Source organism: Rhinolophus sinicus, chromosome 14 (assembly GCF_057876585.1).
Source record: "Rhinolophus sinicus isolate RSI-liver-muscle chromosome 14, RSI-T2T, whole genome shotgun sequence".
Lineage (NCBI taxonomy): Eukaryota > Metazoa > Chordata > Mammalia > Chiroptera > Rhinolophidae > Rhinolophus > Rhinolophus sinicus.
This window is the reverse complement of record NC_142514.1, coordinates 44,954,832-44,973,478: the sequence shown is the minus strand read 5'-3', so window position 1 is coordinate 44,973,478 and position 18,647 is coordinate 44,954,832. Positions and strand designations below refer to the sequence as shown.

The 18,647-nt window shown below is 35.2% G+C and overlaps 1 protein-coding gene across 8 annotated transcripts in view; it reads right to left on the bottom strand.

Annotated features, from left to right (window-relative positions):
- The window catches only part of PATJ (PATJ crumbs cell polarity complex component), a 301,329-nt gene that overhangs the window by 226,865 nt on the left and 55,817 nt on the right, over nucleotides 1-18,647 (bottom strand). For all 8 annotated transcript variants that reach the window (XM_019731220.3, XM_074334813.2, XM_074334815.2 and 5 more), the window contains 3 exons: nucleotides 17,855-17,989; nucleotides 13,280-13,441; nucleotides 9,754-9,885 (listed from right to left, as the gene is read on the bottom strand). In XM_019731220.3, coding sequence (XP_019586779.3) covers nucleotides 9,754-9,885; nucleotides 13,280-13,441; nucleotides 17,855-17,989 — 429 coding nt within the window. The remainder of the gene's footprint in view (nucleotides 1-9,753; nucleotides 9,886-13,279; nucleotides 13,442-17,854; nucleotides 17,990-18,647) is intronic.

The window sequence follows — 18,647 nt, the reverse complement described above, 5'->3', positions numbered from 1 at the left end:
CAACCCAGCTCCACTATTAACTAATTGGGTGATTCTGAGCAAATTCCTTAACCTCTTGTCATCAGTTTCCTCATCCATAAAATGAGGATGATTATAGGATCTACCTCATGGGGTTGCCTAGATGATTAAATCAGCACACAAATACACATATATGCATGCACGCACACACACACACACACACACACACACACACACACACACACACTTTCAAGGATGCCTGCTGCAGAGTAAGCAATACATCATGACTGGCTATTATTACCATGTGAAATGGTAGTCATGTTTTCCAAATAAAATGTTAGAACACAAAATTCCTCAAAGGATTTTTCACTAGAAGGAATAAAATTTGGAAGTTTAAATAGATATTAAACAGTTCAGTTTACCAAAGAAAATAAAGCCATGAAATCAGGACCAAGTTATCAATTCCAGGACATTCCTGGGCCTAGAATGTCTACTACCAGTTTGTCTACAAAGCGTGCCTCAGTTCTCTGTGAGGCTTCTCTCGCGCCTAAGAAACAATCATCACAGGGTCTCTTAGTCTTCCTGTCACCATTGATAAAATCGTAACGTATTCTCTAGAGTTGTCCCCAATTCTGTTTCATTTATTCTCCACACACCAGGAGTGGGCTCCCTTCATTCACCCACTTTAACAAATGTTTATTTGTCCAATATCTCTCTACTCTCAAGTGAATTTAAAGCCCATGAGGACATGGAGTCTACTATCTATTTTGTTCACTGCTATATCCTCAGTGATGGGAACAGTGGTGCTCACTAAACATCTGTTAAATATAACATCTTTGGAGGGAAAATATCTTTTCATCTTTATATCCCTCATACTAGTTCATATTAAGTAAACAATTAAGTTTTTAAGAAGAAAATTAATAACAGGTATAGCAAGTCTGTGCTCAGATTCTATCTTTAAAAATCTTCACCACCATCATTTTTCAGTAAACAGTAACACGTTATTTTATGCGGACAAAAGTATGGGTATTTACATAGATCTCTTATTTAGTTTTCACAACTTTACAGGCAAATACGATTTCTATGTTAGAGATTATTATTTTAGTAAATGGAGAATAAGAAGGACTGACAAGCTTGTTCAAAGTCCCAGTAGGCTGTCACTGCCAGAATGCAAATCCCAGTCCTTTCTGACTTATAAGTTAGTGCTCTTAACCATATATGTTCACAGCGGCATACTGGTGAATGCAATATCTAATTAAAATCAAATACAGAGGGGGCAGCTGAAAGGGGGGACTTGAGCCCTAGAAAATGGTGTGTAAGCATCAGGGAGTCAATTCCCTTTCAGGAATCATTATCAAATTAGGCCTTAGGTACCAGGAGGCAGCACCACTTCCTGGCCCTCACTGGGGGGAGCCTGAATCACTGCCTGGCTCCAAATGATACCCACAAACAGGGTAGAGCAGTACAAATCACCACACTATGGGAAAACAGGCTCTCAATACCTATTTGTGGATTTGAGTCACCCTTTCTGCCATAGTCTAGGAAGGGTTATGACTTCCATCTACTAGCAGGGTTTTCTGCTAGTAAAAACATCAGAATCTGACATCAGAATTAAGTAGGAACTTCCAAAACACACCTACACCTAGAGGTAGGGGAAGATTGGTGATGAAACACCTCTGGAGACTGAGTTTCTCCTTTACACCAACTCTTTTTTTTTTTTTTTTTAAATGTTGTTCTAAAGGTAAAACAACAGACATATTTTTCAGGATTGCCTCTTTCTAGTATGAAGCAGAAACAGTCCTTAAGAAACATTAAAAGGAAAGTTACCCTATGAGAAAGCACCATCCAGCTGACACGCATTTGCTGCCTTCTCTCTCTCTATTCTCCCTCTCTCCCCATTAGACACAATGGGATTTTTTGCCAAATTCGTATTCCTGAGGAGCCATGAAATTCCCGCAAAGTTCAACATCAGGCCTGACTTAAGATCTTTGAGGCCTCCTGCTAACTTCATCCCCCTGCAGCTGCCTCGCTAAGGCAAGCTTTTGATCTGTACTATCTGGATTTCAAGCTGATATACACACAGCCTCTTTGATCTCTTATTAAGTGGCTTCTGGTGTCCTGATGCCTTTAGTCTTGCTGCAGTGAAGTTTTTGGAAGTCAGTCATCATCCTGAGCACACTACAAACTCCACACACCAGGAGTGGGCTCCCTTCATTCACCCACTTCGCAGGCTTGAAAAGCAGTCTTTAAGCCATGAGAGCATTTCCCCAGTAGCCACAATCAATCCACTCCATGAACACACTATTAAGAATTATTTTTTAAATGAAGCAGCTTAAAATGATTTAAAGGATACAGAACTTTCCCATAGAGGGAAAGGAAGCAAATCCTCTGTGAAAAAGAAATCTTCAGTCCAGTTGGCATGGCAGCTTACAGTACTTTGATGTTAATAAAAATAAATGTGGACAGGAATCAGGGATGGGCAAAGAATAGCCTTTATCAGTTCCCTTAAGTTCTGTTAAGCAAAAGTGACCTTTAAAAGCAGCTGTGTGATTTGTTTAACAGTAAGCTGTATGAGACATTTGCAAGACCACGAATACTACCATTAGTAATAGATTGACTGTATTTTGCTTAGTACTAATATCTTAATGCTACATGGGTGAATTGGACCCATAGAGCTCCTTAAAAAAAAAAAAAAAGACAAAAGTAATAACAAAAGAGAAAAACAAAGCAAATACTGGTGGCCAGGTTATGAGATCCTTTGAGCACTAAAGTGGAACAATGTAATAAGTTGCAATATATTACTGCTCTCTGTATCTTAGATTCTGGACATAGTATTGGTTTGGATCTGACTTTTTAATATTACTACTGTGTTTCTCTGAAAATAAGACCTAGCCAGACAATCAGCTCTAATGCATCTTTTGGAGCAAAAATTAATATAAGACCTGGTCTTATTTTACTATAATATGAGACCAGGTCTTATATAATATAATATAATGTAATATAACATAATATAATACTGGGTATAATATAACATATAGTATAATATAACAAAATATAATATAATACTGGGTCTTATATTAATTTTTGCTCCAAAAGACGCATTAGAGTTGATTGTCCAGCTAGGTCTTCTTTCCGCGAAACACAGTAATATGTTTTCAGTGGCCCTTGAACAACATGGGTGTGAACTGCACAGGTCCACTTATACATGGTTATTTTTCAATTAATACTGTAAATGTAGTTTCTCTTCTTTATGATTTTTGTTGATAACATTGTCTTTTCTCTAGCTTACTTTATTATAAGAGTACAGTACATCATAAATATAACATGCAAAATATGTGTTAATCAACCATTTATATTATCAGTAGGGCTTCCGGTCAACAGTAGGCTATTAGTTAAGTTTTGGGGGAGTCAAAAGTTATATGTGGATTTTTGATTGTGCAGGGGTTGATGTATCTAACCTCTGTATTGTTCAAGGCTCAACTGTACTACTATATGTTAAAATTATGTCAATAACTATCACATTCTATATCCCCGGGTTCTATAAACTAATCAGCATAAAGATCGGGCTTCTGTAAGTCACTGAACACTGTGTACTGATAGTAGCATTCACCCAAATTCACCCAGCATTCAACTCTGTTGGCAAAAATTAAAATCCTTAATTTCTTCCATTTTTAAACTCAATTTTCTGATAAACAAGATTAAAACCGGTAGAAGAAATAGGACTAGACTTCTGGGCACTAATATCAAAGCCTGAATATAAATAGTGTATGCCCTGTTAGCTACGTTGGCCAATTATTGCCAATATAAAGTTGAAACAAAATTGAGGGTTATGTGTTGCTATCACTTAATCTGTCCATATCATGGAAAACCAATAGCAAATTTATGAATTACGCACCTGCTTACACTTTATTTTCCAGGGGAATTACCTGAATAAAGAAATGACTCTACATAAGGAGGCATCACTACATAAGGAGGCATCAATTTTAAGTGGTCTAACTACACGTGAGTTTCACAAACAGTTATGTTCAAGCAATTGGTAAAAATACACCAAAATTTAAATTATCACAAGATGTATTCCCATCTTTTTACAAAAGTATGACAAGGATAGCCACTATAGCCTCATTTGAAATACCCACCAACTAGGTATAGGAAATTGGTTAAATAAATTGTACAGCAACAATAATATACTATTCAGTCATTGAAAAATAACTAGGTAGCTCTCTAAATACCAAAATGAAATAACAGATAATTGAGAAAAAAAGCAATGTGCTTAAAATGTTTATGACATAGTTCCTTTATATTTAAAAAATAAAAACTATTAAAAAACTATTATTTATCTAACCATGTATGTATTAATATAAAATATCCTGCGAGGATAGACAGGAAAAACAGTTTTATCTGGGAGAAGTAAGAGATTACAGTCAAAGATAGAATTATTTGGCATGGTATACCTTTATGTACCTTTGACTTTTTATGCCATATGTATGTAATATTTATTTTTAAAACATTTCTAAAATGCTCAGAAAGTTTTTCTGTTGTACATATAAGAAAAACATCATTTTAAAGTTATGTACATGAAATTTATATCCCTTCCTACAGATTTCAAAAGTCTTCTTTAAAGAGAATTCCATCTAATAGAGTTAGTAGTCAGGCAAAAACTGCACACTGTTTACCTCACACATACCATATCCAAGACACAGCCATATTGCAATATATTTATACTATTTGGGTTCTTTAACCCATTTCTTCTATTAAAAAAATTAATCACTGTTAAGTTTTATAGGGAGGAATATTTTCATTATTCTTTTTAATGAATCATCATTTGCCTGTGGTCTTTCAAACAACTTTTTCAAGCATTACTAACGGTATTTACGTATGAATCACCTCTCAGTGGCTGTGCTTTCTATTTTTATCTCTCTCTGTGTGGGAGGTAAACTTAGTCTTTGAAAAATATCTACTTTGTCAAAAGTTGAGTCTGTCCATATCAGAAGGCAATGGGATGTGGGAGGGTGGAGGACTATTGGTCAATAAATTTTACCTTCTAAATCACTGAAATTCAAAAGTATCAAGAATGGCAATATCATGGCTAATGTTCAAAATTTGGCTAATGACAAATATTTCTAGCGATTTATCATCATGAGGGGTTATTCAAAGTTCAACATAAATCAAAACCCAGAAAATATCCCTTTGCCATGTTTAATTTATAAGGTCAACCGAAGGTAAAATCCACAGTTCTAAACTTATTTCAAGCTTTTTGGTAGAAATTAAAAATTACAGATTCTCAGACTACCTAATAATTGCTTCATTACTGAGGATTAACCCACAACTAATTACTTGCACTAACCTAGGATTCTTAAATTTGTAATTAGTTGTATTTTCATTTGAAGCAATAAATGCTAGCTCTTATACAATGCATATGAACACACTACATTAATTTTTAATACTTACTGAACTTTCATATAAGCATTAAAAATGAGAATACTATCTAGCAGCTTGTCATTAAGATATGAAGTTTTTCTGCAAGATGGAAAAATAGGAAGATACATTTATTAGAGGGATCGCCAGTAATAAAATGTACATGGGAGCATCACTCATAAGGAAAGGAGCAGTAGAGTATGACGGTTAAAAGCACAGGTTCTGGGAGCCAAATGTTTGAGTTCAAATTCTAATTCTGCCATATACTAGCTGTGTGGACTTGGACTAGTTACTTAACCTTGCTATGCTTCGGGTTCCTCACTTCTAAAATGAGGCTAATAATAGTATGAACTTCATATGGTTATTGCAGGGAATACATAAAGCAATTAGAACAGTGCCTAGCAAATAGTAAACACCTAATAAATGTTTCCATTAGTTTTATTTGCATAAATATTAGGATTAATATTAGTCTGAGCATTAGTAGCATTCTAAGGAATAAAGACATTACACATAAATACTGGGGAATTAAGACAAAGATAACTAGGGCACAACATGTAAGCCACACCTAGAAACTCTCAAGAAACTATACTATAAAAACTTATAATCAAATTTCTGAGAGTTTCATATTGTTTAGGAACAGAGTACATAGTTAAGCCACAATATGTAAGCTCTTGACAAATTATTCACATTGCTGCTTTCCATGACACAATCCTCAAAGGCATGATGCTATAGTGAATAATGACTCCTCTCATATGGTGACATACAGGGCAGGATTTTAACTAGCCACTACCTAGAGTAGTATCCAGACATATTTGAGACCTTCATTCAAATACAACCAACAAAGTTACTATCACTTTACCCTAAAATTTAATGAGGAGTCTTACAACCTGAATCATATATGCTATGTCTTCTTTGCTTTCTCCTTTTCTTTTGCCCCAATCTCTTTAAAATGCCTTTCATTAAAACGAATTTCCACACTTTGCTCTTTGGCCATATGACTGAGCTACAGACCTGTATATGAGATTCAGCTCCTTTATTTCAGGTCTAAAGACATGCTTCTTTTCTCTGCTCAGCTACACAACTTCCATCAATAGTTAATCACTGAACCACCTGTCGAGACAGCTAATTTTCAGTAACTCAGATTCTTTAGATATTCCTCTGCTAGAGATGAGAATAAATTAGATTCAAAAGGATTAAGAGTCAATGAGAATAATTAAAGAACAGTAGCTGAATTTTATGTCTTAAAATTTTAAAACTCTTTTACCACTTTTCTTGGACCCCATATATCCATGGCCAACTCAAGATCCTTTATCTGCTCACTCATCTTTTCCTAAGGTTTGGCTCAATTTATGTAGAAAGCAAATTTCTGGCCAGTATTCTACAACTGGATAATTCACATATGGCTCATCATGAGTTGGCTGCGTTTTGGAATGTAACTTTACAATTAAATTTAGACTTAACTAAACAAATGCATCTAACATTAATTTGCCTAATCTAATTAGATAGTTGAAAACTGATAGAGTTCATACATATTGTAGTATGGCCCCATCTTAGGAAAATATCAAAACTTTTTGTCTTTATTTTCTAAGTTGGATAACTATTAATAATACTCACATTTCCATAAAAATGTAATAGTTCCATTTCTTTACACGTTAATTTACTTAACCCACATCAATCCTTTGAGCTAGGCATTATTACCCCCATTTTATAGATGAAGAAATTGCATAAGCACCCATGAAATATATGTTGTATATAATTTTGTCAGGCTCCTGAGGAATTTCTTATTATTCTTGAGAAAAACCCATTAGTGAGAAAAGTGGTTAACGAAAATTAATATTCCAAAGTAAATTTTCAGTCTCTTCAGCACTGCTGGTACAGGTCCTTTAAAACCTAGAAGCTCTCCCATTCTACTAATACTTTCTCCCTATGGGTCAAGATGTTTCTACCTTACCTCTTATTCTAAATATGCTAAGTCTGGGGGTGGGGATAGGGGTGAGGGGTGAATCTGCATTAGTCCTATTCAGCTACCTAATAAATTCAGACAGGATGCATCAACTACAATAATAACCAGGAACATGGCTTTTCATGATTTTTGCTAAACCTTTACTTGGCCATGCAAAAAATATTTTTGAACTTTAGAATTTATTAGCTAATTACAAGGGATGGTATAACCAATTAATTAACTTGCCTAAAACCAAATTTTAAACTGTATATATGTCAGCTAAATGTCATAGTGGGTAACAGTTCTGTAGTTGTATACAGAAAACGTGCTGTATATAGAAGTGTACCTAAGATTGACTTAAGAAAAACATTCAATTTAAGATTTCTTCCAAAGTTTACCTGCAGAAGTTATAGAAGTAAGCTAAGCCCTTTACTGTAAATCAAAGCAGCTTTTAGAAAATCAAGTATTTTTCTATCAGTTCTCTGAGAAGCACAAAAACAAAAAGAATACCTAATACTTCCTTTGCAGCAAAATTACTCTACATAATTCGTGCAGAAATAAATGTCAGTGCTGTATGCATAATTATGATGATTGTGAGGAAGATGAGATGGGGGGGGGACCTCATTTTATAAATAAAGAAAATTAAAAACCAATGGTATGCTACAATGCATATCTATAGGAATGCAGTGAAGAAAAGAAATTCCATATTTAGAATAGGGTGTGTGTATGTGTGTGTGAGTGTGTGTGTGTATTTTTAAGTGTAAAGCTCAGAACTCATAAAGAAATGTGTCTGTCAACTAGGGATTAAACTTTTAAGGACTATCAAGTTTTCTTTCTATCTTTCACTGAAGCTTGTTTTTTTAAATTTCTGATGCACTTCTCTGCTTTAACATCTGCAAATTCAAAATATAAAACTTGCAGATAATGTCATTTAAAAGGATAAGAGCAACTGGTATGATATATTTATCATATAAGAATGCGAATACAAATAGATTCCAATGGTAATGGAAATGCAGTTAAATATCTGAACCACACCTGAGAGGTGTTTTCCAGAGTAAATCCCAATTATCAAAATGGTTACAAAAAATCCCACTGAATGTGTTCATTTAGTCTCAGTTAATTTTGGCTAACCTAAACTTTACCCAATTATTCTGCAAGTATTTGTTAATCACCTATCACGTGCTAGGTAATAGAACTACATTGGGGAATAAAAAATGAGACAGTACCTGCCATTTGTTTTATAAGCTCTAATAATACCAATATATAAAGTTCCAGCATCTTACAGTATTGATATCTTCATAAAAATGTTTCCCAAAATATGCACTATTTGGAATCAACAACTCGTAATTCAATAATATTCCAAAGAGAAGTTCTAATCACGGAGAGGATTGTCTGGCACAGAAATATGCCAACAAAAATGAAACAGATATAATCTATTTCAGTCATCTTAAATCACACTGCCAAAATATTGAACTTAATGTCTTACATAATGCTCAAAGTATTCTTCTTTTTAATCTATTCCCGAATGCCTTATTATATTAAAAATAAAAGAATTGATTTTTATATTACTTGGCATTTTATGTGCTTTGATAGAGTACATCTTGCTTTATCAAACCACAATGTGTTTAGGCAGCACAAATGTATTAAAATATGCATCTTAAAAATGAAGCGATTTCTTTGCCAACAGTTTTAATTCCCCATGATAATCAGAAGTTCTAAAAATACTACAAACGGGTAAGACATATAGATGTCTTATTGTGATCTTTCACATCCTTCTCTTAAATGCATCAATAACTTTAGTTATATCTGGGGTACATATAAATACATAAATATTTTTTGTTCCATTATTAAATACAAATATACAATTTTGCCAAGAACATTTTCTACTTAATTAAGCTCATTGAGATTAATAGTCAAGCAAAAGTATAGAAACCTCCATGTGAAGGGGAGGGCGAGGAGACTGAGAATTGAGAATGACTACTTATATGTACAGGGTGTCTTTTTGGGGTGATGAAAGTGTTCTAAAATTAGACTGTGGTGATGGCTGCACAACTCTTGAATATACTAAAAGCAACCAAACTGGACGCTTTAAATGGGTGAATTGTATGGTGTGTGAAATATATCTCAGTAAAGGTGGGGGGAAGAAAACACTCCATATAAAAAAATTCATCAAGTTCCAGTCTCTAAAAGCATCCATGGGTATAAAACTATTGTTTCCCTTATTGTCCAGTTATTGTATCATCCATCATTTTATTCACTAAGGGAGTTATCAATTATAAAGGTAACAATGGCAATTATAACACCCCATCTTTGGACAGTAGCATTATACATCAAACCATTCAGTTTTACTTAAGTCAATGGGTGCCTTAAACAATTACTACTTCATATAACGTTAATACAAACTAATCACTCCAAAAACTCTATAGAGGTTCTTATACCTGGTAATCCAAAATGCTGAATCCCAAGCCTTTATGATCTTTTACTAGTTCAACAATCTTGACTTCGGGAGACCACAGGGCTAATTCCCCATCATCATCTTCTTCAGTATTGACATCTATATTGTGGTCACCCTGAAATACCAAAGAACACAAATGCTTCAAAATACTATTCTTTCAATTCTGACAAGGACATGTTCAGAATGTCATAGCTTCTACTCAAACCAGGGATTCTCTTTGGCATGCGTAGTTTTTCTTCTTAATCTTTTTAAAAGGGGCATGCACTGGGGCACATACAGTCTAGTAAAAGATTTCATAATAATTAAAGCACTTAATAACTGTTCATATAGTTTTTTTAAATGTAAAGTATCTGTTTCAAAGTATTAACACTGACCTCTTATACTTCAATGAGTTCTGTCATCCCATTAGAAGCATAAAAGGAAAAATATGCAATTTAAGGAAAAATGAAAACATCATACAAAGTCAAAGCTTATAAGATATTTAAATAGCAATACCTGAATTCGTAATTACAGTGAGAGACAGAGAAAGATGCCAACAGAGAGAGAGGCCAGATACAACAAAGAAAAACCACTTCTTTTGGCTCCTAGATGTTTTCAAGAAAAACTTGACTGGGAAACTAAGGTAGACAAAAATCCAAGTCTTTGGGAATCATGTAAGTCTATAAGCAGGTAAAAATCACAGAGTTGAAACAATGAAAATCTGATCGTGGAGGAAGTAGGCCAGTGCAACTATCCAGGACACAGGTCCTTGGTTATTTTCCTTGACTTCACACCCCCAAATCCCATTATTCCAGGTTCCACCTCTATTCAGGGAAAAGAGTCACTGCTACCTGGGATTCTAGGAAGGTAAATGATACAGGGTCAATAAGTCAATATGCAGAAGGAGACTATCTGCTCTAACTTTTTTGTATACTGTTTATAGCACTGTATTGTTGTTTTTATATGATTTACCTTCACCCAAATACTCTGAATTTTTAGCTGAAGCTCAAGAATTATCTTCTTTTTCTTTGCAGCACTAGCAACTAACAAAATGCCTGGCTCCTAGATTAGAACTGTGTGCAGTCTACCATAAAGTTTACCATGGTTATCCACTCAACCCACAATAGTACGTGTCTCATAATAGGCTCTCAAAAAATATCTGCTCAATAATAATAAATCCATTTTTCAGTTTGTTTACCTTGAAACTCTTTTTAAATAAAGCTATAGACTAAATAATAATTTTAAAAGTAGACTTCTTAAAACTGTGGGTAATCCTAGTAAATAAAATGAAAGTACATTATTTCTAAAAAGGTAATTTTGTGTGACTTGTATAAGAAAATCCCATTTAATGGAATCAAAGGTGGGGGATAACCCCTCTAAATGAAAGAGTAAGACACCATAGCTAATGTAAAAACATTTTTAAATTAGAATTGGTCTGGATCTCAAACCGTCCCTGCAGGACGTGGGAAGTCAATAGTCAATCCATGATGGATTGAATCTAAACATGGGAACAATTTCCTGTTTCTTGACTCACAAAACCTGAAATTAGTGGGAATGTTCTGGATCAATAACCTTTGTATATATCAGCCTAATGTGAGGAAATGATACACTTAAAAAGAAAATACTCATACCTTCAATAAAGAATAAAGTTCTCATGGCTAACACAATATGACTGATGTTTTACTGGGGCATTTAATACCCTCCCTGATTAATGAGCATTAGAATTTTGGCTGAGTTGCCTAATCAGATAGGGCTTAAGAACCTAAGATAGTATTGGGATAAATTAAAAAAAGAGACAGATGGAAAAGAGAGCCAGGATTTTAAGAAACCACATATAATTGTAAAACCCAAGTTTACAGAAATTTCAAGGCATCTAGGTATATAAGATATTATACTCCAACCCGAAATCTATCACTTTGATACAATCAATTCTGCATAACTCCTATATTTACAGAATGGAAAGCAATCAACTAATGGGCAGCAAGGTTGACATTTAGCATAATTCAGAGCTGTTGTTTATCCATTGTGGTAAAGTATGACAGATGGGAGCACAGAGTCAGCAGGCTGTATTGGTGATTTACACACCCTGTAAGATTAGATCAAAGGCATTTTTATCAACCTTTAGAGGTAAGCCATCACCCACATTTAATTTTAATAAAGATGGCAAGAATCACAAAAGTGTGGCATTTGAATCCCTTCCTTGAAGTACATTTTACTAAAGGCAAACATTAAAAAGAAATTTTTCAATCAATAATCAATAATGTACTACCATGTTTCCCCGAAAATAAGACCTAGCCGGAAGCAAAAATTAATGTAAGACCCGGTCTTATTTTACTATAACATAAGACTGGGTCTTATATAATATAACACCGGGTCTTATATTAATTTTTGCTCCAAAAGACGCATTAGAGCTGATGGTCCAGCTAGGTCTTATTTTGGGGGGAACACAGTAAGCACTTTTTATATGCCCAGTATAGAATAAAAATACCATGAGATACAAAATAATTTTAAGGTATGTACTGTGCCCACCAGAGCTTACAGTTTTGGTGTAAAAACAAGCTTAATACATCCTAAAGCATCTGTGACTATAAGACAGAGCTATGTTGACTCTTATGTACTTTAGGAGATCAGAAAACAAAGATGGGTGGACTAAAGGAGTCAGGAATAGCTATAGCTAACTTTTACCGAGCACTTTCCATGTGCAAGGCATTGCACCATGAGCTTTGCACACATGATACTTCATCTCCTTTTTCCACACACGGATGAGGTAGGTAAGTACTGTAAGCATCCCCCTTTTTCAGAGGAAGAATATGAACAGTCAAATTATTTGCTTAAAGATTCACAATCATTAAGTGGTAGACGCAGGACAGGGCCCACGTAACTTGAAATTCAAACCAGAGGCAGGTAAAAGGGAAGGCCCCGTGTATCTAAATTGCTGTTAATGGAATTGTAACCTAGGACAGTCTGGAAAAGGGGAAAACGGCATAAAAAATGAGGTTACAGATGGCAGAAGATGACAAAGCATTTGCTTAAAACTGTTTCCATAATTACAATGCTCTTAAAAAAAAAAGAGTACCAAGGCACAGAAAGTGTTATTTTATTCTCTGACCTTCTGAAAGCTTTTACAGCAATTTTTAGACTCACTTCAAAATTGGTCATAGATCTTCATATTTTTAAGGCTCTGAAAAAAGGAAGTCCATTAGATATTCAACTCTCACCAATGTCTTAAACTTATTAAGATGAACTGAGTTGAACTGGGAGCTAAAAGTAATGAGCCCAGGCGATTATTGTTAAAAAGTTCTCTAAAAACAAAGTACATACTCATTAATGTCACTAATATTTCAAGGGGGAAAATGGGAAAATTTATGACATTAAATGAAAAGTAACCATTTGTAAAGCTGCGTATTACTGCCATTGAGAGCTACTACAGTGAAATAAAAAAGGGTGAAGTATTTTCCCCTCCCTTGAATATTGGGGCATTCCTGATGAATGGGCACGCCTATGGGAACCACAGTATATTCATTTAGTACCTCAGTCTCAGGAAGAGAGGCTTCAGTGGTCCTTGGTTCATCAACAGAGGCTTCATCATCAAACAACCGTCGACAGCAAACCAAGGTAAAGGGGGGTGGCACTTCTTTAAGAAAGGAGACAGCTTCTCGGCGCGATTTCCCATAGAGCTGCACACCATTGACCTAGAAAGGCAAGGGATAAGTCAGAATTGAGGAGATCCCAAATGAAAAACCAAAAGTCTCTTGTTGACATCAATCTATCAAAATGAAAATAGGGTATTGTTTTACTTTCCCTGTAAACAAAAGGCCTGAATTTAATAGTATTTTAGTAGTAACTAAAAACATTAGAAATCCTTAAAATTTATAAAAATTGTAAGTTAAATCTTTATTGGCCTTTATTTATAACTTTTACAAAATGTGTGCAGAGGATAACTTTTACTGGGTAAGTGATCTGCCTAATTTTTCATACCTCCATGGTGTCTCCTTTCTTGTATTCTCTCATCTACTTCTACCCATCTCTCCTTAAACACATTAAGTATCATTCACAGTCTTCTTAAGACCACTTCCTTTTGCTTTTTAATTTTGTAAGAATGTCACTATAGATAGTAACACTAACTTTAAGGCTGTTAATACTGCTGCACTTACAATGCGTGGGTAACAAGATCTCGCATACTAGGCTGTCAAAATTTAGCATCAGTTCACAATTTTCTTTCACATCCCATAAACTCTTAACACCAGGCCTAGAAAAATCACTTCTATAGAAAAGAAATACATATAGCTTTGCATCAGTTCTATTCTTACATAGTCTGCTGGCACAGCTATCAATTATAGGAAGTCTGTCAGTTTTCAAATTATTTTACACATGTCTCATGTGTGTAAAAGAATAAAAAGATAATCAATTATGATTAATGCTTATCACCAAAAGTTATCTAAATTTCATATTATTTTAGTGCATAATAATATTTTTCACCAAAGATAATTTCAAAAGATGTCTATTCTAATTTTCCATACATATGACTTTAGCTCAAGGAGCTCTATCACTTCTAACTAAAAATCACCAAAACCTGATCTGCCTGCTACTCTGAAAAAGCGGAGGCATGAGCACATCCAGGCAACAAATAATCTTTTCACATCTGACTCCTACCTTCCTAGGACGGTTTAGCAGCATTATTAGTGATAAAGACATTTCTGGTCTCACATTAATTTCTGACAGGTATACTGCTAATGTCCAGATAACCGGCAGGGCTGCCTTTCCTGGGAGGAACCTTTCCACAAAATCTGTCATTGCTCAGAGAATAAGAGCACAGTGGGTTGTTGGAAGCATCTCATCAGCAGTGATCTGAGCCCCAAATCAATCGTCCCTTGGAACCACTCTGAGGCTTGGAATATACCAAGCACTTAGCCATCAGGCCAGACAATCTCCTTGGCTCTTAATTATTTACAAAAAAATCACCACATAGTAAAGAGACCCACATGTGCTTCAGGGAGCTAGTCCTAGTGGAGAAGTAAATATCGTCTCCCAAGACTTTATGACTTATGAAGGAGTCCAGGGACAGCAAGCTCAGCAACATATGAAAGGTTTTCTTTGGAAGAATTACAAGTCCAAATTCATACAAAAATGGGTAAGGAGGCACCCATCACTGGCCACACCATGTCCATGGTGCCAAAGCACAGAAAGGTCTAAAACCAACCAAATGGGTAGTAACCTACATTAAAAAGAAAGCAAACACATACAATAAAAGCAGGAATTCTACGCATACGCAAGTATTAGTTTGTGTTTTACAGTACTTCAACAAATTAGAAAATCACTTTTCAGATTTTTATCTTAGAGTACATTTAAATATTTATTTAGCTCATTATTTATTCATTTGAATTGTCTCCAATTATTATAGCAGTGCCTGGTAGTCCTCCTCACTACTCTCTATTGTTAAAGGGATTGGTCACATTTCCCATTACCAACTCCTATCTAAGGGGATTTATGGCTGCTGTAAATAGCTGCTCTGGGCTGAGACTTGGCGCAATGTTCTAACCCCAAAGCATATTTGTATTTCTGGTTTTAAACTCTAAGGAGTACATTAAACACACACACACACACACACACACACACACACACACACTTCTTAAGTTTGGGAGTTTATTTGGCTAACTTTACAGACTTTTTTTTTTTTAATTTCTATATTCAGTTACTCAGAAGCAGCCAATTTTTATTTTAGAGTTCACAATATGTCTCTAGGCCCTTCAACTTGAGACCCTCATAAGTGCTGTCAAGTCTCACTTGTTCAGACTGTGATTAGAAAACGCACACACACAGACTTATTTGCAGAGTACCTAATACTGTACAAGGATTGTGCCACTACATTACCTCATTCAACCCTCATTCTTCCTATCCCAGAAAGATTTTTTTGTGCCTTTTCCCAGTGATAATTACTGCCAATAGTAAGCTATCCTTTATAGTTTACTTGTACAATATTTCCATTAGAGCCTCACAAATACATAGTGAAGTAGGCATTTATTGACGAAGAAACTGATTCTCAAAAAAGTTAAGTGACATGCCCAGGAACATGGTTAAGCTGTGGCAAATTCAGAACCGAAAATAGCTCTTCTAACTTTCAAACCTGTGCTTATTTCCATATCCCAAGTTCTTTCACTAAAAATCTACACTTATGAATTCAGGTCTTCATGCTACTGTATCACAACACATTCTTTTACAAGGTGAAAAGAAAGGCCCATGGATTTCTAATCCTGGCTAAGGCACAGAGAACTCAGCTGATGACCAGGACCACTTATCCTTGCTCTCCTCAGATCCAGCTAACATTTCTTTATCTCCTATCATATACCAGTAGTAAATTATACTTAAGGTCATTGAATTATACACTAAAAATGCTTAAAATGTAAATTTTATGCTACGTACATTTTATCACAAAAAAGTGAACTAAACTGATTTTTGCTCATATTTCCACATCTCCCAAACAAACACATCTCATATCCCAGTACCTAACAACTACATGTCAGAGAAATGGTTTCCAAATGATCGTCAATCTACAGATTGTCATGTGTGATATCCACAAAACTATGTCATATGCCCTGAAAATCAGAAAGGAACATGATTCAGAATCAAACAAACAAAACCCATAAGTGATATAGTAAAATCTAGAGCATTAATCTGCCAATAAGCATCCCAATATCATTCCTTGAACACCTCTAAAAATAAGTAACTTACTACATCTTACAACAGGACGCCAACACCCTGCTCTCCTATGCTTATGACAGAATTTGACATAGTACTTTTCCCTCTGACCTTGAAATTGAACATACTCTTCTGGGTGGCTGGACACTGTTTAAAAGTATGCAGCTGCACCCACCAAGAAAACTATTTGCTGTGCTGGTCATTTCACACTTTGAGCAAACAAAAATTTTAGGAAGAAATCTCTACAATTAAGGCTCATAGGATTCTAACCTTGGCTAAGACTACTAGGCTGATTTTAGTAAATCTAACCTAGGGCTTCTGTGGCTCCTAACTCTTTAGTGAAAGAACCCTCTTCTACAAAGTCTTCCGTAGTTTGATCATTCCCCACATCTTTTTTAAGGAACTTAGGAAGTAGTGAGATGTATTTAAAAAACAGTGGAAAGGGAGTTAGAAAACATGAACTAAAATCATCATTCTACCAGTATATAAAGTTGGGGGAAATCAATGCCTTATTTTCTTATATGTAAAATTAGGGGTTTCAATGGTGTTTTGTTTGTTTGCTGTGTTAGACACAGAACTTTCCAATCTAACAAAATTTCTCAAGAAAGTCATGCCAAAGCAGAAGTGTTCTAGAATTGGCTCTGACTGAAGAGCAGCTGGGGAACCTCAGTGAGCCCACTAGAGGCTGCCATGTTTTGGGAAGGGAGTCCCAAGGAGCTAGTCTGAAAACCAATCAAGAATACACAAATTTGAAGTCATCCAGCTCTAATCCTTATGAGAGATAATCAACAAAACCTGAAAACAAATGTGACTATATGTTGCAAATAAAGGTCAGGGATCAGATTCTTAAAAATAATTTTGCTAACAAAAAAAACTAATTGTGCTATCAAACCAAAATTGGACATTACTTCTTTCTTACTCAAACGGACATATTTAAACAAAAACTCAAATGGACATATCAGGAGTCCCACAAGGTAGTGGAAATTAATTGAAAGCATATTATCGACTTCCTTTATCATTACATAAGCAGTTAGTATTTTTGTCTTTTATTTTATTTTTTCCAGTGTCATTGAGATATAATTGCCACATAACATTGTGTAAGTTTAAGGTATACAATGTGATAATTTGATATACATAAATCGTGACACAATTACCACAATAGGGTTAACACATCTATCATCTCATAGTTGCCATTTTGTGTACGTATAGGGAGAACATTAAAATCTACTCTCTCAGAAACCTTGAAGTATATAATACTGTATTAACCATAGTCACCAAGATTTTTCAATCTAAGTGGGTCATATTACATTAGCACTGGTGATAATGTAACTCAATGGATTTCTGGTGAGAATACATTTTCCTGGAGCTTAAAAATTCCTGCCGTGTGTGTGTTCCCTCATAAATTTTACCTCAAGAAGCTCATCCTCTGGTTGAAGGAGGCTCAGTGTATCAATAGGACAACCTGGAGCAATCGAAGAGATATAATGGTGCCCATCAAAGGAATCCACTTCCATGCCAAGCCTCAGAGTGTGAATGGGCAGGAGCTGTAGCAAAATACAGAACAATAATATCAAACATGACAAGAACACATCTGGTTGTGAATCTTCCATTGAGTATTTCACAGAAAACTCACATCCCTTGAATCAGATCACCAAAATCCGAACTGAGAACAAGAACAGGAAAATTAGCCTCAAGTAAAATATGAAGTTATTTGTCTTCTTGTCTTTACTCCTCTTTTCTTTTTAGATGCCCTGGGAATGGAGAGGCAGACGTACAAAGTCCTGCCTTCAATTCCAAGCTCTAGGCACACCAAACTTCTTAAAGTTCCCAGTCTGTATTCTGTGTTTCACTTTTCTGCCCGGCTTCCCATCCCCCAGAACATCCTAAATCCTCTTTTTTATCTAAAGAACTTCCATTCCAACTTTAACACCAAAGCAGTGTCACTTCCAGAAAGCCCTTCCTGATATCTGAGTTTATCTGCCTACATCTGGGCTCCAACACCACATTGTACACACCACCATCACAGTTCACAATGCACTGTGTTTAAAATTTCCATTTTCTTGATTGTTCCCTCTGTGTGAGTGCAGAGACCATATCTTTTCACTGTATAACCCCAGACCCTAGAACAGTACCAGGCATTAAATATGGGCTCATTAAATGTTATTTGATTGTAATTGAAAAATTAAAAGAAAAAAAATTTTT